Source organism: Excalfactoria chinensis, chromosome 1 (genome assembly GCF_039878825.1).
Source record: "Excalfactoria chinensis isolate bCotChi1 chromosome 1, bCotChi1.hap2, whole genome shotgun sequence".
Classification (NCBI taxonomy): Eukaryota; Metazoa; Chordata; class Aves; order Galliformes; family Phasianidae; genus Excalfactoria; species Excalfactoria chinensis.
In genome coordinates this window covers 9,278,260-9,302,783 of record NC_092825.1, presented here as the reverse complement: position 1 = coordinate 9,302,783, position 24,524 = coordinate 9,278,260, and the positions used below count along the sequence as shown (strand labels likewise).

Below are 24,524 nucleotides of genomic sequence, written 5' to 3'. Positions count from 1 at the left end.
GAAAAATGACAAGTGAAGTACACAGAAAAAATAGTGAAATCCTACCAGTGATAAAGTAATTCAGAAAACAGAAAACTGAAGATATGGAGTTGTTTGCTCAACAAGAGGATAAGAAGAGTAAGTTCTGAATAAGATGTTTAACAGTTAAAAAATAAATAAATAAAAAACAACCTTAAAATGTGAGAATAAACAGAGGGAAATACTGACTCCAGGAAGAGAAAGAATGATGAAAAATATGGAATCAACACTATCAAATGAGTACAATAATTGTAAGCCATATGCAAGGAGAAAAAAAAAAAAAAAAAAAAAAAAAAACCAATGGAGGAAATGCAAACTTGAGAAGAAGAAAATACAGTCAAGAAATCAGAACCCACGGGAAAAACAAACAAACAAAAACATCTTTCAGAAATAAAAAAGAAGAAAAAAACCCTTCAGATTTGCATGAACAGAAAAAATCTGAAGGATTATGAGTTAAGGCTTATTAATAGGATGAAAGATTGAGTAAATACAAAGACCTGAATATTGCATCATACATCAGTTATAAAAATATCTGTTTTTCAGGCTTAAAAGGATCAGAAAGGGGAGTACCTAATCTGACAGTATAACTGAAGATCACTAAACTACCAGTCAGCAGAAGTTTACATGCATTAAATGGGAAGTAATTTTTAATCTTATCCATCAAAATAAAGTAGAGAAAAATGTTGTGGGAAGATCATGAAAATAATGGGTATTTTACAGATAGGTTTTGTGAGCTGCAGTTTAAGATCTTCTGTTTACGAGGGATATGTATTATAAGTAAACACTGAATTTGAATCAGCACTAGACATCATTTTATAATGGAAGTCTGCACAAATGTAAAAGATCTAAATAATTTCTAAGGCTGAGTTGCCTACAAAAGAAGAGGGAAATCAGGGAAATAGACATTAGCAAATGAAGGGATCCCAGGGAAGATAAGATGGAAAATAAATAAAGCCAATGTATTATTATTGATAGAAACAGTAACCTGACAAGATCTAATGTCAGACAGAGAAATAATAATATCTAATTCAGTGTAAAACAAGCTTTGCAATGGAAAAAAAATCTACAATATCTGTATACTACACATCATGTAAGAAGTTATATATTCTGAATTTCAAACTGATGTAATATATCTTCATGATGCACAGTAGAATATGTAATTTATTCTCCAGTTAACACATATGCATAGAGCAGGAACTGAAAAATTATGAGCTGAGTAGTAATAATTTTTTAAGTATTCCTTTAAACAAGTAGAATCACCAGTGCTCAAACTACAGTACCAAAACTTCACAAAATATCTATCAATAATGAAAAAACAAACAAACAAACAACAACAACAAAAAAGGATTTATTCTTTGCCAGAGAAATACTTTATGATTAAATTATACATATTCCTTCCTTCTGAATAATTGTAACTGGAAATGAATTTACACGGTAGAAAGAACAAAGTCAGGTAAAGCTACAAAAAGAAAAAAAGAAACAGTAACAACTGTTACTGCATTCTGCAGTTTCTTATAGCTCTATAGGCTCTAAATATATTGGACATACATGCACGCAAAAGCCATTTCCAATAAAGATGTTCAAATTTACATGTCTACATTAAAACTGTTTCTTGTAAACCCCTTTGACTATCCAACTTCCTAACCCAAGCCTAGAATGGAATGCATTATTTGCCAGGGTGATACTCCTTTAAAAACATAATTTATAAGTTCATTTCTGAAGAAGATGGTAACATAGGTGATGCAATTATGGTAGATACACTTCTAAAATGTGAGGAAGAAAACAGTAAATTATGGATTTTATAAATTTCAAACATGTCTTTAAATAGCTAAGAAACATATTTCCTAAGGGAGAGTCTTCCACCATTCAGATGATAATCAGTCTACTAAACTCCTCTGGTAATTAAAATCAGACCAAGTAATTTCTAAAATTATTAATGAGCAGAGAGAGTGGTTCTGTACTGAAATATATTCCTAATCCTCTCATGTTTCTGGTTAAATAATGTTTTAAGGCCCTTTAGACAAACACCTTCCATTTTTTCCAAGAAGTGCTTAAACCAAATTTGCATTTTCTTTCTAGACTTCTACTTCAAGCAATTTAGCACATCTTTTCTGGTAGTCAGCTTACTTCATCATATCTACTTATCTGTCAGAGGCTGAAACACATACAAAGTTTACATTCACTATGAGCTTGCAAATATAACAAATATTTATCTACACACTCCCTTATGGTTCTCTGGACAAAATTTTGAAATAATGATTATACAAAGATTCTGTTGAATCCTAAAGGACTTGCAAAGGCTGTGAATTTACAGTTACAAATGGCCAGAATAACCTCTTGATTACCATTCCTCACTGTATAGGAGCTTTGAGAACAAAACTGCCATCTCTCACATTCCCAGAGCCATCTGTCAGGTAATATAGCTGACAAAAGGGCTGAAGTGCATTTTTTCCTTCCAAGAGGACAAAAACAAAGCTCAGGTAACACACAGACATCAACCTATTTTTTAAAGTTAAGCCAGATTTATGACATCATGAATCTTTGCACTGGTTTCTGCAAGGGGGAATTCCACACAGCAGAACAACTGCTCTCTCAAAATCTTTGTTAAAATTGTTTTGTTTATTTATTTATTTATTTAATGTTTCCAACAAAGATCACTGATATTAGGAGTGTTCTACTTTGTAGTCTTTATTTTAAAATGGAAATGCATCTGTTAGCTATTTTTACAAGAAGAACAAACTTCAGTGCCAAATTTCCCCTCTTAGTACAAGGGGATTCAATACTAATTGCTATTCCAAGCTGTACATAAGAGAGAAAATATTGCAGAAGCAATGGAAAGAGATCTGAGGAGCAGCAGTAATCATCTGGCTTCCAAAATAGATTTTGGCAGTATAGAGAGCTTAAACATTTATTACTCAGACAAGCAGCCTAACAGACACTGGAATTTCTGCACCTGCTATAATGTTCATGATGATTCTGGATATATATCATGTTTGTTCATGTTTGTTAGTTAAGAAATATACAGTCAAAGTGAGCCACACAGAATGATGATGATAATCAAAGGTAAATTTATCAGAAAAAAATATATTTTTCACTTTTTTTTATTTTTTTAATAAACAGTTTAATGTTATGCAGTTAAAAAATAAAAAGAAAAAAGAAAAGAAAAAAAAATGTAGGAAGGCTAAGATATTTTACAACCTTCTACCTAAAATCATATGTTCTAAAAATTAAAGAACTTTGGAGAGAAATAGCCTGAAAAATCTCTGCATTGTAAAAACTTCTATTTTCATGAAACCAGAACCATAGTAAACAGCTATCATGGCTCTGACTTTTGGTATGGCTTTTCACATCTCCTCACAATGCTGAAAACTAAGTAGTAAATCATATATTATGCTTATGTGCTTTGCCTAGCACCCTTTCTAAAACTGTAACAAAAGCAGTGACTTCTGTTTAGAGTGACCACTGCAGCAGATGGTATATTATGCATCTCAAAGAGGACAACCTACCTTATTTGCTTTGTGCTTTGAATTTTTTCTTCTTCTGGCCTGCAGTTCACATGTTCCATTTACAGATAAGCAGAGTACAGTGTCAATTGGAATTTGGTTTTGGAAATGAAACTTTTGTTATTACCAATATGAGATGCACGGCTAATTCCTAGTGTATGCAATAGAAAGCTGACCTGAGGATCTGCTCTGTTTCCAATAGCGGACTGATTTTATTTCAAGATATAAATGGAACTCTTTAAAAAAAAAAAATACTTAAATAAAAGCCCAATTCATGTTCATTTTATCACGGCTCACCTCACTTGCATTGGGTCTAAAATCATCAGGTACAGACAAATAAAGAAATTCCCTTGATTCTTTCCTGTTTGGTATTTTGATAACAGATGCATAGGATAGAAAGCAAAAATAGATTTCATGGTATAGATTTCAAGCTATAAATTAACAGAAAAGATGTAATGAATGGATGTTTTGTAATGGTATAATAAAATGGAGTGCTTCACAAAAACTTTATCAGTGTATTTCAAAATAAGCGTGTAGATGTATGCAGTAGACCACTATTATTTTGCAGAATGTACTAGTTAGCCAGGTTTAAATAGGTGGTACACTATTTGAGAGTTAATATCTAAACCAGTATCCTAGTTTCCAAGGACAAAATGGAGAATGGATCCACACATACAAACTGCACATGACATAAAATCCAAATGTAATTTCCATTTAAAAAATATATCTTATAATTGAAACAAAGTAATAATGAAATTAAAACTGAGTATCAAACAAAGATCACAGCCTCTAGGGAACTTGCTTCAACAGGGGGGTTGGACTAGATGATCTCCAGTAGTACTTTCTAACCCCCATGACCCCATGATTCTGTGATTTCATAGATCATAAATTACTGAGTCAGTGATTCTAAAATTCCCCCCAAAATTAAAAAAAATAAATAAATAAAAAATGCAAAGCATGATCTACAGATCCACGTGAAATTTCAGTTCAAAGAATGTAATAGAAGTGAAGGCTAATCTCAAGGGAGAGAGGAGAATTCAAATATCTTACTGACTGTTGAATACTGTTCTGTGAGATCCAAAAAGTAATTCTCGGCTTCTTTTGTCATCCCACAAAATATATATAAATACAATCCGTTTTTCAAAATGTAGTTTAGTCAAAAGTAATTTCCTATTAAAGTTTTAAACTGTGTATCATGCATTGTGCATCTGAAGGATTTGTTGTAACACATGTTGTTCAGATGCTTACTATAAGACTGTGATGTAACCAAGGAACTGAAGCTGTATTGCAAACTACTTTTAAAATGTACAAACAAATTTCAAAACATACAACTGTTACCTACTACAGTAGGCACTGAAATCTCTATCAAAGAAATGACAGTTTACCTAAAGGTAAGCAGGAAGAAAAATCACAAAAGTGTTCAAGGTAGGTCAACTCTATTTAGGGTCATAAAATTTGCTTGCAGATTTTCACAAATAATTGCTTATGAAAATAAACAGTAGTTTTAGAAGTATTTTCTTGTATGGCTACATTCCAGGCACTCACGATGCTTCAGATAACTCACTGGAAAATAAAACTGGTGAAAATGTTGTATCTATTGATATAAAAACCACACCTTTTTTTAGGTGTTTACAAGTTTTTAACATGACAGTCAGACCCATAGGATCACTCATTTTTTGTGATCCATGTATGCTGCTACCTCTGTAAAGAACACATTTACACCTTTGGATATAATTTTGTTACATACTGAAGGTGTACCCTTCATATGTAAGTCGTAGCCCATTTTCATTTTTTTGTTAAGAGTTTGTACAGTAATACTACATAGTATTGTTCACACATAAGTGTTCTTATCTAAAAGTTAAATTCAACACAACAACAAAATATTTAACATGCTGTTACGATGGCTAAATTTCACATGGTGTTAAAAAAAAAAAATCCTCATGATTACAGACAAGTTTTTGTAACAGTTTAACTGCAATCTATTAATACCTGTCAACTGAAAATAAAAGGAAATGGCCTATCTCTTCTCTGTAATCCTGCAACTTAGATGCACTTTAGTTATTAAAGCCAGAATCCCAGAGTAATCCTCTACATCTGTCATTCAAGCACATCATATAAGAGTATCAGCTATGATGATTCTTTTCCTCATCATACTGACATTTCCATTTTCATCCTTCTGTCATTTATATAAGCCACACTGAATGGTCACCATGAATTTTAAAGAGCTAAGGTCACTTCAAGGTCTCTCTTCTTGATGAGATTTCAGAAAAGGAGAAAGGCTGCATACTTAAAATTAGTGCCCTAAACAATGAACTCAAAAATATGGATAACATTTCTTTTTTTTTTTTTTTTTCCATAATTATTTTTAAAATTATGTAGCCATTTTGAATGCCAAAATGTCTTCTTAATGAATAATGATTTTTTCTTTATGTTGAACACACACACACACAAAAGAAAAAAAAAAAAAAATAATAATAATAAAAAATCTTTTTTCATCCTGGAAGACAATTTAAGTACCAAATGTTGAAATACTGTTGCAATTTAAAAAATCCTCAGCAATTTGTGCATATATTTATTTGATTTTTAAACAATATTTAGAAAGAGTTTACACAAATTCTTCACTAGTCTTGTTACTACAATTCTGGAAATGCATTGCATGCAAGATAAGTAATAACATCTTGCAAAGGATGTTATTTTGTTGAACCATGCATGTTCTTGGGTAAACTAAAAAAATGATTTCAGTAATTATCACTGCCTGAGTCCAAAACAATGTAAAGATCTGTCAATAATTCTTTATATTAAATGTGTATGCAGCTCTCAGAATGAATGGATAAGTAGATCAGAATATAGGAGTATATAGGAGTACATAGGAGTACATAAGAGTACATAGGAGTATATCATAGGAGTTTTGATTCATCTCCAGTTCCATTTTGGAAATTCAGATCCTTCCATAATGGTCTTTAATGAGGGCTCCAGCTAATACATAAGATGAATTATATACCTAATAGAACAAATATTTGAAGTGTCATTAAAGGAACTAAAAATAGAAATGAATAACCGATTTGTAATTTATTTGCTTTGAAGAATGGGACACAAATTATAAGCTTATTACAGTAAAATCAGTTTGTGCATGTGCTACTTACAGCCTTCATAAATATCAGTTGGTATGTGAACTGCTGCATGTTGGTAAGACGTTTGCCGTCGGAAAACAGGATCTTCTTCAAATACTGGTCTGATCCTCTGGCTGCCAGATTCAGTGTCATTCTTTTCAGGCTTTTTAAAAGAAGACATGTAGAGTACAAAATATTACAAAGGATGCCAAAACAATTCCGCCTTTTACATAAAAGACTCACAGATTTATAGCTAAACTTTTGCATTACTGTATAAAACTTTATTTGCTCCATGTCCAGACATACTTGCATATAATTCGAGTTACAAGTTACCATCAGAACTCAGTAAAACTAAAAGCTGCAAAAAAGAAAAGTCTAGCATCTTACATAGCTAATTGCACGATGCTAGGCACTTATGTTATCCTTTTATTACTTGTAATAATTTGTACTGAATTTTAAATATAAATACTGTTTATCTTGATTTTTTTTTAAAATAATATTGTAAATCAAATACCTTAAAAGATGGTACCAGTAATACACAACTCATAAATAGGTTTCTGAGAAACAGTGATGCATATGTAAGATGGAGAAAGGGAATGGAGCTTTGCCTGCCTCAGTTTTCTATCCTCTCTTACATTCCTCACTGCTTCTTGTTCCCTTAAATTTTTGTGAAGAAGAGCTTTGTTTTTTGTTCAGATGAAAAACTGCATAGAAACCAAGGAAGTAGTGAAAATCAAAAGGGAGCTGCTATTGTCTTCACCAGGCTCAGCTACAGATGGAACAGGAGTCTCCATGGCATAAACAGATTGCCATTTTAATTAATAATGAATCAACTAGGATGCTAAATGATTACTTAGTACAGCAGTTATAAGCAATTATATGGATATTTTTAATACTACAGAGTCATCACTTTTAAAAAATGTACTATAGTTAAAAAAACAGTGCTGAAAAAGAAGCATCTGTCTGGTGATTCAGGCACACCATGCACTGAAGCTATTCTCTATATACTTCCAATATGTCTATTATCCCTTATCAATATATAGACAGCAAAGCATCCTGATTAAACCTAAGTTTCCTTATCTGATTCCCGATCGGATCATGGAAAGATGCACAAGTTCAAATGCCTGAAATAAATTTGGGCAACCTGTTCCAGGGCTCCGTCACCCTTCCTGTAAATAAGTTCTTCTGCATGTTTGCATTTAACTTCTTATATTGATATTTTAGATCGTTCCTCCTTGTCCTGTTGCTACACACCACTAAAAAGTGCCTGGCTTTATCCATTTGCCACCCAACTCCATTTAGATATATACAAACATTGATCAGAGCCCCTTCAGTCTTATTTTCCTCAGGCTGAACAGATCAAGGTTACGCAGCCTTTCTTCACACAGGAGATGCTCCAGGCTCTTTGTCATCTTTGTAGCTCTCTACTGGACATTTTCTAGGAGATCGCTGTATTTTTGAACTGAGGATCACTGAGGAACTGAGATCTGGACACAACAGGCTAGCATCGGAAGTGTTACAGGCAATTTGATGGCTTGTAGTGGATTCTTTTACAGAAAGTTACTTAGTTTTCAGTTGGGAACTACATGAATTACAAGAAAACTACATCTCTATTAGGGGAGAGGGAAAAAAAAAAAAAAAAAAAAGGAAGAAGAAGAAGAAAAGGAAAGATGAAAAGGAAAACCCCAGTGTTATTCATTATTTGGCATTTCTATGAAGAGTTTGCCTGGATTGCTGAAGAGGTTGTTTAATTCTTAATAACCTTCTAAAATTTGCTTTCAGGAAAATAGCAAAACACCTATTTTCAATGAATGTAATCTAATGTATGTATGAATGTAATTAAAATTCAACTTCAACCAATTTCTCTCTCAAGTCAGGAACTGAAACACAATCAATATTGGCACAGAAAAATCCCACATGAGATGGTGGCTGAAGATTAATTTTCTATCTATTTAAACTTGGTCTTCACTTATTGAATTACATTGTTACCTACCACTGACAGTCAGCAAAATATCTTAATGATTTCCCTGCAGTGAATCTCCAGACTCCCACTCCTTTGTGAGGAAGATAAAATCCATTTCTTCTTCAGTTCACATCTGTGCAAGTTTTGGCTATTTTTTTTTTTTTTTTCCCAATAAATATTTTTCTTGTGTCTGCACTATCAGAATTAAGAGAAAATTATGTCACTGGTAAGATTTGGATAAAGTGGATTCTTCTGTATATGTTTTGTTTGTTTGTTTGTTTTTTGTTTTTGTTTTTATCTTGCCTAATCACTTACGGCATGATCTAAAATAAACTGGAGGCTACTTTCCATTTAGGGGGGCATTTATACTATAATATCATAAACCAAAACATACTTGAAATAATGCAACTGCTCTCTAAAGGGCTTTGTGAACTTAAACTATATTATGTTCATATAGTAACTGGAAGCTTTATGCCACAAAGTACTACTGAAAGATGTATGTAGAAAAGCAAACTATCATTAAATGAGAATGGAACACAACAGCTTGTAAAACTCAGATACTGTTTAACTCCCATTTCACTGCAAATAAACATATCCTGATACTTTTCCACAGCACTGAGTTACTTAGTATTATCATCATTATTACAATAGGAAGATGACTGGACTTTATACTATTTTATTTTCTTTTAGTTGGCAAGCATTGGTTCATTATGAACTGAAGATCAGGAACAAAAGCCTGAAGATAAGCATTCAAAACTGGGCTTAAGCAGACAAACTTGCCATTCCATCCCATCAGCCATGACCACTCTATCATCTCCTAGATGCTTGGTTAAATACTGAAAGTACAATCTGACTGAGTTGGTCTGCTTCTGATACTGGGTTCAGGGAAATCACCTGCTCACAGCCATGAGTCTAAATCAAGCAATCTGCTATATACATGCCTGTGATGGCAGAGACACTGTTCTGTAAGTGTCCTAACAAGTTAAGGATAGGGAAGTGAGAACAGGTACTGGGATAAGGACTGAAAATTTCAAATCACATAAATTTTTAGCAAATAACAGAGATTATCTTAAAGTGACCTGTGCAATCACATTTTATTTTATTTTTTTTTCTAAAAATTACATAGAGTTTATTGAGTTAGAAATATGGGTTGAAACATTGATTTCTTTTTTGATAATCAAAATATAATTGAAAGCTCTGTGCTTTTGTCTGATTACAGCTGACCTTCACCTCAAAGATAAATAGAGACTACTGTGACATCTACATGTAAAAATACACATATTCCATCTCCAATATTTTCCTTAGCTACAAAGGTAGGCAAAATGAAATATACAGTTCTAAGGACATAAAAAGTAATTATGAGGAACCTCTTCCAATTCTCACCACATTTTAAGGATGAAGGAGAGCTGCCTTACAATAACACCAGCAGTCAACATCAACAGTCCCTGACTTCTGTAAATGCTTCCTAAAGTTATATTCTTCCATTGTGGGAATATCTTCTAACTCACAACTCTGTTACTAGGCTCAGGGACCCAGCAGAGTGATGCAAAGAAGACACTTAGAATCTCTTCCTTACTAAATCATTAGCCACCGCCTACTTAGAAGTTTCTTTAGTCTTCCCTTTTATGTCAGTGTTAAAGAAGCAGGTCTCCACATCCCTCTTGGGTAGCACAGCTTCTTCTTGAGTTCAGAGGTCACTATGTATGCTCCCACATGAACCTCTCAAGTTCACCAGGTTCTTTTCTATAAAGGGTGACAACTTGGGGAAAAAAAAGTGGGTTAAGACCAGGATGGTCACTATGAATGTTTTTCCTGTCAGCTCCTAAGGTATTGGAAGCAAGCATCTACTTCAGCAATGACTTTTACAGTAACTTGACTGGATAAGATGATGTCACTAGACACACTGAAGATTATGTGGACATGTTAAAATTAAAGCACATCTCAATTTAACTGATTTAAATATTTTGAGCCAATCAGAAAAGATATAATTATTTTTAAAAAATCTTTTAAAATTCATGGCCTCCTTCAAATCACTGTATTTAGATCCCATTGGAGTACTTATAGTAGCAATAGAAGAAACATTACTAAAGGAAACAAACATACAGATTGTGTATAAAGGTCCTGCAAAATACCTAGCCACCATCTGCAATTCCGAGACCAAAATGCACTCTGGATAATTTAGATTTTTCATACAACATGCAAATTACAGGGTACTCTTGTTGAAATAAATTACACTGCTGATCTTTTACTATCTCCACATCTGATTAAAAACAACACCCCTTAAGGATAAGATCTATTAAATCATCTTAATGCTTCATCAGGAATTAGTTATAATGCCCACTGAATGTGAATATTTAATTAATTGGATTTATTTTTTTTTATTATTATTATTTTTTTCATCTGACGCAGCTGTCTTTGCCATGCTTTGCTGTCATTGACTGATCCTGTTTCATAGAACATTCTTATCTTCTGTCATAGTGGTTAGAGTCCAGATTTTGTAAATCTTGCAGCTTACTAATTGGTTGCTCTTTCTTCTTAATTTGTCAGTCTCCTGTGTCAATAACAACATTAACAACAGCAAAGCCCTACTCTGGGAAAGAGATTGGACTACATGAACTCCAGAAGTCCTCTTTGTCTAATTTTTTTACTGTGATTCTGCATATTAACACTAATGAAGCTGAAAATGCTATACAAACAGTACTCATTAATTCATGCTTATATAAAATAAGAGCACAGCTTTTTACTAATTAAATGACATCTGTATTTAGGCAGATAATAAACATTAAATAAAACACAAAGCCACATATTCACCTCTGAGTTACATATGGACAATAAAGTTTCCTTGCAGGCTACACGCTATAATAATTTGAGTTAACTGCCATAACACTGTTCAAGTATATATGATTTTAAACAGTGTTAGTATAGTGAAAACTTAAAAATCTAATACATCAAAAAATGACATGAACTGGGGCTGAGAGAAATTTCAGAAGGGTATTCTATCAAGGAAAATAAATAAAAACACATCAGAAAAGTGAATGAAAAAAAGGAAAAAAAAAAGAGGAAGAAACATAATGTCAGCTTTAAAATATTGCAAGAACTCAAAGGAATTGTCAGTAAAGGAAAACAAATTCGTAAAAGATCAGCTGAAGCTGAAGCCAAGTTCAAAATTTTTTAAGTCTGGACAACTGTAATTTGTGGGATTTGTGTAAAATCACTTGCAATACACACCACAGAGGAGAGCTGCAAAATTAGCTGTAAGAGACCTTTTTACAAACCAGCTTTAAATCTCTGAAATTCTACAAGTCATAAGACAAAAGATAATTGAAGAAGCCAAAGCACAGGTAGCACCTACCAAATGGGTGTTTCTAAAGCTAAAATCCATATTGAGCCCACTCAAAGTGATATGACCCTTCCTATTCAGCCCATTTCAAAGTGACATGTCAAAACACTCACACAGCACTGTTAAGTAGAATTGGCCAATAAACAACTCAACTAGAAATAGTTTTTTCTAATTCTATAAAAACTCAGATGTTGAAGCTGCTTTTATTTACCAACAAATGATCACTTTGCGTTCACTGCAATTGTTATAACTCATGCATCTGATATTAGTAGGAAATATCCTCAAGGAAGCAATTTTCCATTAAACTGATGAATCACTCACTTTAGGGCTGAATTTTGATATTTGATATGACATAAATTTAACCCCCATATGGAGAATTCAAGATCTGCTCTTTTGTGCAAATTTGCCTTTGAGGTAGGGTTCTCTGCATTAAGAACGTTCTCATCTTTTTAGGACATTGACAAGTACAGTTATCTCTCCTGCCATTACTATTTCATAACTCTGTTTCACAGGTAGGAGGTAGCTTTGGGGCAGTCATATATTTCATTATCATGCATTTTTCTTTGCAGCCTTGAAAATATAGTCATTTGGCAGAAGAGTAGAGTTGTGCAAATTGGAATAAAATAATATAAAACTGACATTGCTTTTTTTTTTTTTTTTTTTTTTTTTTTTTTAAACCAGCATACTTAAAAAAAAAAATAAAAATACAAGAACACTTGCTCCCTGTGGCAACAGAGCATTATAATTACAATAAGGAGCTTTCTTGTAATAAATTGAAATAGAAAGACCTGTGGTCTCACAATGACACCTGGTAAAAGATACACATTCCTAAAAATTTTGGTACTCCAAAATTGGCACTCACTGTCAGCTCAGATGCTCATTTTTCAAAGTATGGCATCCAAATCACACTGTTAAAATGATAATAACAGATTTCCGATATGAAAAAGGGAAGAACACAGCAAAAACACTGGTGTATATACTTTTCTAAAAGACCCAGAAGTCATGTTAACATGGAATTGCACTACAAAATATGCATTATACCTAGCCTAAATTAGTCCAAATTTAAATTTACTCCTGGTCACTAGTGCTGTAAAACTATAAAGCACCAGATATCTAATTCAGAGTATGTTCAGTCTTGGTTTCAACTAAACCTGGCTGTCTCACTGTAAGAGATTGTTTTTTATACCACTGCCTCAGTGTTTGATGAAGGACACAGACTGCTGAAGTCCAAGAAAGTCCTGGTCAAAGGTTGAGAAATCCTTTTTCTGAGGGATACAAATGGACAAGGCCAGGGGCAATGAGAAAGAGATAAGCTATAGCTTAATGGCCAGGAAGCAGACTTTTGTGTGGGCTTATTTCGAGGAAGATGGCCATCTCAGGGGGTGCACCCAGGGATGTCATGTATGCAGGAAAAAGGAGGGATTAGAGAAGGATCAGCAACCATGAAGTGAAGGTTTCTGACATCATTTTTCTCACAACGTTATGCCTGCATGCTGAAGAAGAACAAGAAAGTGTCTGCCATCAGATCCCTTGCTATGTAAGTTCTGCTTACTGATGGACTCACCTGAGCCTGCTACCTGAGTCCAGCTGCCTCACTCCTGGACTTACCCTGAGGCTTCTTCTTGCTACCTGCTTGCTGCCCAAGGCCGGCCATGCTGCTGCTGCTCTCCCCCTGCACTTTTTCTTCAGACCATCAGAACGTCTTGCAAGGGGACCACAAATGGATCTTGGTGGTGACTATTCCCACGTTATGCAATTTTTGCCTCTTTCTATCTTTTCTATCACCCGCCTTCCCTCCCCCATTACCCTAAATTGTCCATCCTCCCCTTCCTCATCTTCCTGATTGAGCTTTGTAATAAACTGGTCAGACCAACAATTTAACCATTGTTTCTTAATCTCACACCAGGTATACATAAACCAAAGAACCTCCTCTCACTCCTATAAATTGGAGCAAGACACTCACTGTCTGACTCATTTTTACTAAGTTAATCATAACCTCAGAACCTACTTCACAATACAAGACACCATAAATTAGTAGAGAAGAAACATGCTTGTATAAGCCTCTAAGCAAAGGATGAACAGGTATCCAACAACACTGACAGTATGCCTATAAATGATCAGCATTTCTGCTAGTGAAGAAGAAAAACTAGAAAATATATCTGTTAGATAATAATTCTGTTATTTGCTTACTTCTGCCCAGTATTTACATAGGCCATAAATACAACTTCAGAAAAAAATGTTTGGGGTAAAAATTACTCTATTTTCAAAATTTAAGATGAGCATTTTCAGGAGCTAGTGGGGTGATTGATCCCAATATCTCTCTGTTTTGAAATAAGGACATACATCACATATAAGGAAAATGGGCTACAGGTTGCCCATGTTTAACAGGAAGGATTAGAGTACTCTAAACAAACAAACAAACAAACAAAAAACTAGAATGAAGGAGATCTTTTTTTCATCATTACTGCTATTATCAACTTACAAAAATCAGTATTTATGATGCAATTTTATTCTCAAGGGGATATAGTATTTCAGATAGTCTATGGCTTCTTCATAAGGGAGGGTGGAGGGAAAAGCACTGATTTCTCTCTGGTGACAGCCACATGACCTGAGGGAATGACATAGAACTGTGTAAGGATGTTTCATGTTGGTTGTCAGAAAAGGGCTCAGCACTAGAGATTGGAACAGTGTCCCCACAGCAGTGTCTGCACAACTCTCTCAGACATATGGTCTGATTTTTGAGTGGTCCTGTGTGGAGCCAGAAGTTGTACTTGATGAGAGTCCAATTTATGAGTCACTTCAAACCCAGGGTATTCTATAATTCTATAATATTATTCCAAAATAACAGGGAGTAACTAATTTACAGATGTAGTCTAAACCATGTGACAAATTCAGAATACTGCTCTTGCAAGATTTCTTCCTGAATGTAAATAAAAATAAAAATAAGTAAATAAAAGATTTTAATATTTTAAACAGCCATAGGTATACTCAGGATTGTTCTGGAATCCACACACTGACCCTAATCACAGAGTCAATTCACATTTTTGGCAGATATGTATAAAGGGAATTCTAATCCTAGAGCTTTTATGTCATTTACATAACATAAAACCAAAAAGTACTACTACCACTGACTAATGCATGAAAAATAACATCACATAGAGTACTTCTGTTAACCATGATGACAATATTAGCATCAGATTGTATATTAAAAAAAAAAAAAAACAAAAACAAACAACAAAAAAAAAAACACTAATAAATCAGCGATGTTAAGTGGAGACACAACACTTGCCAGGAGACAAAACTGCCAGCTCCCAATTAAAGTGTAATGAATAAGACCTTTGTGCTGTAAACTTCCAGTGAAGTTTGACTGCTTTAATGTTTATTTAAACAAACGTTTATTTGTAATGCTTAGACATTTCAGTTAAATCATGACGAAAATACAGTCTGTTTTTCCTTAGGCTGTTATAGCTTTTATGGGAAGGAATTAATAAAAATATAAAAAGAAAATGCACTAAGGTAGGAAAAGAAGAAGATGTAAAGAGAAGATCAGAGAAATGATAGGGGAGGAATCAACGAGGAGTGAAATAAAGCAACTGAGCAATTCAATATATACTGCACTACCTGAACCAATGGAAAAAGAAACATTTAATTTGGCGAGGTTCTATAAAGAAGACACAAAATCACTAGACATGAAATGAAGACCATTACAAAAATGAGAAAAGGAGTGAACAGTGAAGGAAGCAGAGATAACTGTAAAAAGGGTGGAGAACAAACGACAAGAAGAGAAAATGAGAAAAACAGGCAAAGCAATATTAAAACCTTTGGGAAAGGGAATATTAATGTGGTACCATTCAGCTGTCCAATATATATCCTGCATCATTTGTACAGAGTGATCTGACACAAGTAGTTGACACCTGCAAATGGAAGTACATAAAACAGACCACAGTATATCAGATGGAAAGTGTTCTAGGGAACAGGACAGCGAATGAAACCCTGAGAGACCCTTATTAAATTATGAGTTTTGCCATTGCCTCCCTATGTGATACAAAAAATGGGAATATAATACCTCCTACCTTGTTGTGAAGATAATACCCATTAATTACAATGAAGTGCCTGTATATTGCAGCACTATGGTGGAAATGAGTAAGTAGAATCTAATTACTGCTGTAGTATGAAGAGTACGAAATTTAAATTACTGACTGATGAACTAAGAGCTTACAAATTAATTGTTTTATCTGGGAGACTAAGGCCAAAGAACATACATTTTTTTTCCTCAAAGTCCAAGTAAACACTGACATTCGATTTTAAAAGACTCATCTAAAAGACTACAGATAGAAATGAAAGATTAGGATTTTCTGAATGAGGTACAAGAACGGGAAGAAGGTAAATAAAATACAGTGAAGAACATTAATATACACACAAAAATAATATACTGACTTAAAGTAGAGGATTGTTAATCTCGTAAAGCTATGACTTTAAAGGATTTGGAGCTAAGACAAGAAAGCAGGATCTTTGAGATGAATTTCTTCTAATTTTTAAACATCTAAATGTTACAATTTAAAAGATTTAAGAGAGAAACACATACCTGGAAGTCATTCAGCTGACCTGTGTCAAATACTCAGCTCAGAATAAACCAAATAGCTGTACACAGTGACTAGGTTAATCTTAGATACCTAATTTTAATGAATAAATTACTGGTAGTAATTATACCTACTTTTACTTTTAGAAAAAGCTGTCAGGTAGTATGACTAAATAAAGGTCTATGGCATAAAAGAACAGAAAGTATGAATTTCTCATGCGACAAAAAATGGAAGGCAGAAGCAGTTTCACAGGTCATTGTTTCAGGAAAGATTCATTTAAAATCTCTGCCTATGAAAAAGGTGCTAAATTGTCTCATCTGTTTCATATAGACTCATTGCCAAGATTTCCATAACTAAAATATCTGATTTATTTTAAGACAATCTACACATAAGGTGATGTACAAGTAGGCTGACTAGTAAGGCTTGTGAGTGCTTTCAGGGCTCCATCACAATGCTACTTACTCACTACATCAACAGTTCGGCCCCAAACTAAACTGTTAGAGACCCCGTTGTGGAGGTGCCATTGGGTATATGAGATCTAATCTATATTTGGCTGATAGAGGTGTGCTACTCTAAACGACAGTCTAGAGCAAAGGCACTTTATGTTTTATGTTTATGTTTATGTCTACAGTTTCTTTGTTGACTACAAGGTAGTCTTCCTAAGATGAAGTTGAACTTTATGAACATCTTCCTTGCCCACAGATGCCCAACAATCTGTCAATTTTCAGCTGTATTAGTGGGAAATTTCATTTTCTTATTGTCATCAGAGCTTATTAAGAATTACCTCTTATATTAAGGCTTAAGAAGGATAATTTTTAGCATTATTATGAAATGTTCAGCTTTATTAAACAAAAACAACAAAAAAGAATTTACTGTACATTTTACTAGGATGAACAAATACAGGCACTAGCAGAAAAGCTGAAACAACAAGAAGGATCAGTGGCTAAGAGATTTAATTAGAACTCATGGGAAAATTGTCTTCAATTCAGCCACAAAAAGATCTGATCAGATATCCAGAAAGGCATAAATGCTACAGTGTTACTTGTTTAATGACATGTTGGCCATGACTAAAAAGAAGCTATTTTTAACTCAACAATAATGATTATTAAGACTTCATTCCAAGTACTTAAAAGGACAGAAAAACAAAACAAAACACAACAGAAATGTCACACAGAAATAAAAATAGGAGTTCTGGTAGGAATAGGAAATAGGAATAAAATTGTTTTTTCTCCAGAAGGAAAAAAATATCTGAAATAAAATCAAAGAAATAAGTAAACTCTGAAACAAATTTCCTTTTATGCTTTGCCTAAACAATTTGAATTCACCTCAAGACCTTTCCCAATACCATTTGCATCATAACACATGCTGCCTGCTTTTTCATTTCAGACCATAATTTACCATTGCTGTACTGTATGGTACATTTACCTTCAAAAGCTAAATGAAATCCAGTTTCGTAACTAATGTGTACCTGAAATACTAGTGAATCTATAATAAAATAAAATTAAATAAATAAATAAATAATCTTTAAAATTAAGGTTAGTTTTAAGGCATACACATTACAGAACTTGAGACCATTGATTTGTTTGTGGTATCTGAAATCTAGTACTCATAATTCTATACAAGCGTATCAAATAGTTTTGCTTGACATGATGTATGCACCTTATTTAATTGCTTTACAGCAGAAGCATCAATTACAATAGTGATGCCATCAATCTCTAAAGAATACTTGATTAAAAAGTGCAAATGATGCATGCTGGCACTTCTGGTTAATACATTTACAAAATCTTTTCTGTGGCCTTATAAATTAAATCTATAATGAAGACAAGAGGTTGTATTACCTCAAGTGAAGGTGACGATAACTTGCCTTCTCCCAAGACACTAGGACTTTTAATATTTAAAACCATATAAGAAAATTCAAATCACTCGATGTAATAGTTTAGTAGCACTAGGCATTGAAATCCCATACATTTTCTCAAAAATTTGAGAGCAGATTTTCAGTTTCTCACAACCTTATTACACACATATGAATGATCGCAAAATGCATGAAAACAGTTACTCAATTACATTTTCTATCTGCTTCTGTCTCACCTGGAATACTTCTTTGAGAGAATACAGAACAAAATAGGACTCCTTCTGAGTAAATTATTTATGTTTCTCATTTAGATTCTCATATCCTATAATCATATTTATATTACATTTCAAAAAGTGAATGCTGTCAGGATCTTATTCTTCCTACACATTCCCTGATCAGCAACTCAAAGCAGTGTATGAACAAACCAGGTCTTGAGAATTAGATTGAAAAATACTGTCTGGCTCTTCAGGAAATCTGTAAAGAAGTTTCTAAGTTTTAGGTTTTCCTCCTTCTGCAAAATATTTAAATGTTTACTTAGTATTTGATTAATCTTTTCATTCCATTAATGCTCTGAGATTGTAGGCAATGTAAGAAAAAAAAAATACTTACATCATTCTGATCATCTTTTGCATTGTAATAGATTATATCGTTATTCTGTAAAAGAAGAAAAGGGCATTTGTTAAATTAGGGCATAGATTTCACTAGCAGCAATCTGTACTAAAATATAGAGGTAAACCTGCAACTCTTCATGCATTCTCTTTGAAGTATTACAGAGTAACATGTTGTATGTAACCTTTCACATTCCCATATTCAACTTAATTCATTGGATAATTTATCTTTGGGAAATTACATAAGATGTGCTAACAGCTAAAAAAGTACACATTGTGTGGGATGAAATTCAGAGCTTATAGAAGACCTCTGTGAACTCCTTAATCTAGCTGTGTGAAGATTTTTCCAGGTAATTAGGTGATTTATGCATAAGGAAATCCAGCAGATAAAAGCATGATGAGTATTTTCTGCACAGACTTATTGGTTTAAATCCCAGAGCAAAAACAAACAATCAGAAAGCACATTACAAGAAAGTATGACTGCTCTAGTGTACAATGGAGCATGGGAACCCTACAGAAACACAGTACGACATAATTCATACAAAGCAATGAAGGAGAATATTACTGATTACCAAATTATTACCAAATCAGTCAGCAAATCAATTCAGTAAAATATCTATAATGGTTTGAAACTTTTGGAGTTGTCCGTTTTTCTCTTGAAATGTTTCTGAACCATTTAATAACCCTAAAGATTTATGTTCACTGTAATAGCTTTCCAATAAATTTAAGTTCTCTATTGTACCTTATAGTTTTTCTTACACTTTTTAGAATGAAAAAGTTATGTGCAACTGTTATGAATACATATACAGGTACATATTTTTTTCAAGTCCTAGTAATCATGAATAAAAAAAAGCAGTAACCAACCTTTGTCATATCCAGTAGCTTGTTTAAAGTAAGCAGCTGAATGTATTCTCTGAAAATAATCTTATTTCTTTTGATGGTAAGCAATACCTTTGGACCACATGAATCTAACAAAAACCTCACCCCAAAGTTCCCTTTTCTTTTATGAACAGAAACAGTAAAGAATGATTTCAGTAATCATTTTTCAAGTGGGCAAGACAAAGAAAATTATTACTTGCTTTTAAAAAGTACCTTGACATGCTACAAGTTAATGCACTTCACCTTTGTAAATGATCTCTTTCCTTCATAAATAATGATACTGTTCATTTTCATTTGTGACCTTTTTGAGATGTGCACATGAAATATGTCATAGATGAGCTAAATGTCAATATGAAGTAAATGTTGCTAACATAGCCTCATCCTCTTTCCCTCAAAATGCACTTTTCCAAGTTTCCATCAAAACACTGTTCTATTCTCAGCTCAATATGTTTCACATTGGTGTCTGGGTACCTAAGACAGAGAACATAGCGTGATGCAGATAAGGGAAGAAACTCCTTTCATCATTTGGCATGACCTGTAGCCATCATTATTAAAGACAAGCATTAATTGTTTATTAATTTATTACTTGATTATTAATAATAAAATCACAGAATCATAGACAATTCTACATTGAAAAGGACACACGAAAGTCAAGTACTATGTCTGACTCCACAGAGGACCACTGAAAATTCAAACTCTATTCTGAAAGCACTTCCTAAAGGCTTCTTCAACTCCAGCAGGCTTGGGACCACGTCTACTGCCCAGAGGAGCCTGCTTCAGGGCCCCTCTTTGTAAAAACTTTTTCCTAATATTCAACCTGAACCTCTGAACCTGACCATGAAAAACTTGTGGAAGCCTTGAAGTACATTGCAAGAGGTAGAAGATTCAACTTTCTTTAAACGCATTTTATTTTACATGTGGTTGTGTATAGAAACAACTATTCTGTAAATTGATCTGATTATAAAGTTCTATGATTTATTTGCAGGCAACATTTAAAACCACTCAAGACCCAGTCCTGAGTGTTACTAGTTGGAAATATTAGCGCAAGTGTTTTAAACATGTGCCATTAAACAAAAATTTGTTTCAGTGTTTCAGTTCAGAACACAAAGAAAGAGGCATACTTCTTCCACCCTGCCTCCCTACGGCATTACAGCAGTTCTGCAATTCTTTCTCTGTAAGTTTTTCTTCAGGAAAAACATGACCAGGAAAAAAAAAAAAAAAAAAAAGTAATACAGAAATATTTATTCAGGTAATTAATATATATATTAGTGATTTCATTAGTGATTTCATTTTAAAAAAGGAATATTTTCCACTAAACATAAATTCTATTTACTCTTCATAGAATGGCCTGGATTGAAAAGTGCCACAATGGTAATCTGGTTTCAACTTCCCCGCTATATGCAGGGTCGCCAGCCACTAGACCAGGCTGCCCAGAGCCACATTCAGTCTTTCCTTCTCCTTTACCAACTTTAAAACAAGATATCAGTTTAGTTCCCCACATCATTACTATTTCTTGTATTTACCCTATAAGTTGTCATTAAATCAATTAATATACAGATTTTTAACATGGTGCTCTATGAATACAATTACGTATATAGAATCATCAATCATACCTACTTAAACAAAATGATTCATTATTGTCACAGTAATTTTTTCCCTGTTCTTTTATATATTTACTTGATTAATTTGACAAAAGGTACCACAACATTCCTATCTATTTCTACTGGACTAAATAAAATGTTTCTAACCACCTATTAAAATGTTATGCTTTAGATACAGACATTTTTACTGTTTAATTAAATTAACCCCCCCAACATGAATTAGATACTTTGTTACACTATACTTGACTGGTAGCTCATTTTCCCACCTGCAGACATTACTTACACGATGCATAAACTAAAACCGACATTGGTCACATCTCAGTGCTTTTAATATAGAAAATGAGGTACATAGTGCTGCTACACAACATTGAGCACTGTACAGTTCACAGATTAGATTCATGAATCAGTTGAATTTTTAGTGGAAAAATTTTCATAATTTAACCTCTTCTAGATTGCAAGATCAAATTGTTTTGTTGCTGGTTGTCAAGGAAGTAGTTTAGTCATTTATTTATTAACTCACATATTTTCTCATTCATAGACATACCAAGCAGCTGAATACTCGGAGGATTAAATTAGTGTAAATGTTTACAAATGTTAAAAAATATTCCCTCAAGTGCTTGTAAAACCACCTGCTTCAGTTTGAACAGTGTCTTGCATCTCTTTCCACAAAGCTGTTCAAAAACAAAAGATCGCTCTAATACCTTTAGGATAATTAAAATTTAAATTCATTCCAATAAATCCTATGATAAATAATCACTGAGTTTTAGTTTAATCCTTTTCACAGTCTGATATCCAGTTTAAGGCACAATTAGACTCTTAAGAAAAGAAAGGAATTCTGCAAGGAATAACATTAGGGTATAAAAGTCTACAAATGAAAAAATGAATTATTACAATCTGTTTTATTACAGCTTTGTAATTCCCTGTAAGTGAAATGGCACATGTGAAACAAGGAGATTACTAACTATTACACATATATATTTTTCTTCAGTATCTATGAGCTGGAATACTGATTTAACTCCTCTAATTAAAGAGAATATGGAGTTGAACAAAACAGTAAGTTATCACAACTTACTATGTCTGAACAATGGATCTAAGAAATGGATCAGAAAGCATATGTAATTTAGAGCAAGATATTAAAGTAAATAAATAAATAAATAAAAAATTGACAAATGTGAAGGTTAGCAGCAAGTCGGTTTTAAAATATTTCCCCATATCACTCTTCATATGGACAAATGAGCCACAGAAATTTCATTTGCCTTTAGAACTAGTTTCCCTCAATAGTAAAATTAACACACTAATTACAGTTTTTAGTCAAGATCTGCATTAAAATTTATGATAAGCCTACTATGTAAATGGCTTTTCTTAAGATTCTATTGAGACTACTAATTTGAATAAGAAGTTTATGGCAAAGATTACAAGAAGGATTACACGAAGAAAGACTGAAAGTGCTGCATGTTGTCATTAAATATACTTTGTTTTTAAAGGCAATAAGGAACAATTTTATTCAGCATTCACTTATAGTATATTCCTCCACTGAGATTACCAGTTCACAAATCTTTAAATATATAATCACTTTTCATGTGACGGACACATAGTGCCTGTTCACATGACAACTAATATTGTAATCAAATTGAGTAATTTATTAATAATCTGCATGCTGGACTAAGTGTGACAAAAGCATGCACTCTGGATACAAAGGGATCATTTATCAGAACTAAAATACCACTTTAGAATAATAATAATAATAATTAAAAAAAAAAACCAAAAACCAAAAAACAAAAAAACAAAAAACAAAAAAACAAAAAACAAAAAAACAAAAAACAAAAAACAAAAAAACAAAAAACAAAAAAACAAAAAACAAAAAAACAAAAAACAAAAAAACAAAAAACAAAAAACAGTGCAAACATTATTTTCAATTTTGATTTTTTTTTAATTTTTTTTTTTTTCCTGGATTAGAAGATACAGTATAGAAAAGCCAATATCTTCTTTCTCATATTAACTAATGATACATTTTTGAAAGACATTTAATGCAAACAATCCAGAGCTAAGCTTCTAAAAACTTGTACTTTAAAGATAAAATAAATTCAGAGAATTATGTCAAGTACAATAATACAGAATAAATTTAAAAACACAAAATCTATGTCATTTGCTTTCCTACAAATACTGGACAGAGATAGAGAGATGTTTTTGCCAAATCGTAGTATTTTTGTGGCATATGGTAGGCAAAATATAAACATACTTGTAAGTGTAAACACTTGTTAAAAATGGAAGATCATGTTGTTACGCTTTTTGAAAACCTACTGGTCACAGGAGCATCCTGACCTTGCTGGGATCATGAACTGAGTAGCTAAGTACATCAAGAACCACAGCAAACAGACTGAGTGTGGTGAAACATAACACACCTCAGTACAAGTTATGCATCAGTGAATAACATGAAATTATGTGAAATGCCGGTAAATCATGATAACAGATTGATTTAACTGGCAGCCTGTGACAGTGTTGGCCTATAAAAAAACAGCAATACAGACCATACAGAAACATTGCCAAGCTTACATGTGATATACCTAGAAATCCAAGCATCAAAGTGGAACCAGTCGCCATCAGAGCTGAACCACTGCCCAGCACCCTGGGCAGTGCCAACCCACCTGCACTGTGACCACTGTGATACATATATCAGCTAACTCTATGCATGGAGCACAGGTGTGAAATGACTGCTCTGCCCAATCCTATCCTTCACCTGATCCACTTCAGAACAGGAGCTTCAAAGCAGCACACTGTCTTTGCTTCTTTTCTCACTATGACAAAATCTGATTTTATACATGCTTGATTTTTAGAGGGCAAATTGTAATCAGTAAGGCTGAGTCATTTTCACACATAGACTTATATATTCATAGCCATGCACACTAGATTGCCGGCACAGCCTTGGTAACTGAAGGACTTCTTCTGTTTTCAGATCTCCAGAATGGATTACATAAAAGGCTAAAGACTTCAAACTGAGAAGTAAAACAGAGCAAGAGGCTTTGCATAAGGAAAGTCTGCTGTTTTTCTAGCAGTACACACTGTATTTGTG

General features: G+C 33.3%; 1 protein-coding gene across 3 annotated transcripts in view; it reads right to left on the bottom strand.

Annotated features, from left to right (window-relative positions):
* The window catches only part of CACNA2D1 (calcium voltage-gated channel auxiliary subunit alpha2delta 1), a 335,419-nt gene that overhangs the window by 120,489 nt on the left and 190,406 nt on the right, over nucleotides 1-24,524 (bottom strand). For all 3 annotated transcript variants that reach the window (XM_072326869.1, XM_072326871.1, XM_072326870.1), the window contains exons 5-6: nucleotides 18,976-19,020; nucleotides 6,665-6,794 (exon numbers count right to left, since the gene is read on the bottom strand). In XM_072326869.1, coding sequence (XP_072182970.1) covers nucleotides 6,665-6,794; nucleotides 18,976-19,020 — 175 coding nt within the window. The remainder of the gene's footprint in view (nucleotides 1-6,664; nucleotides 6,795-18,975; nucleotides 19,021-24,524) is intronic.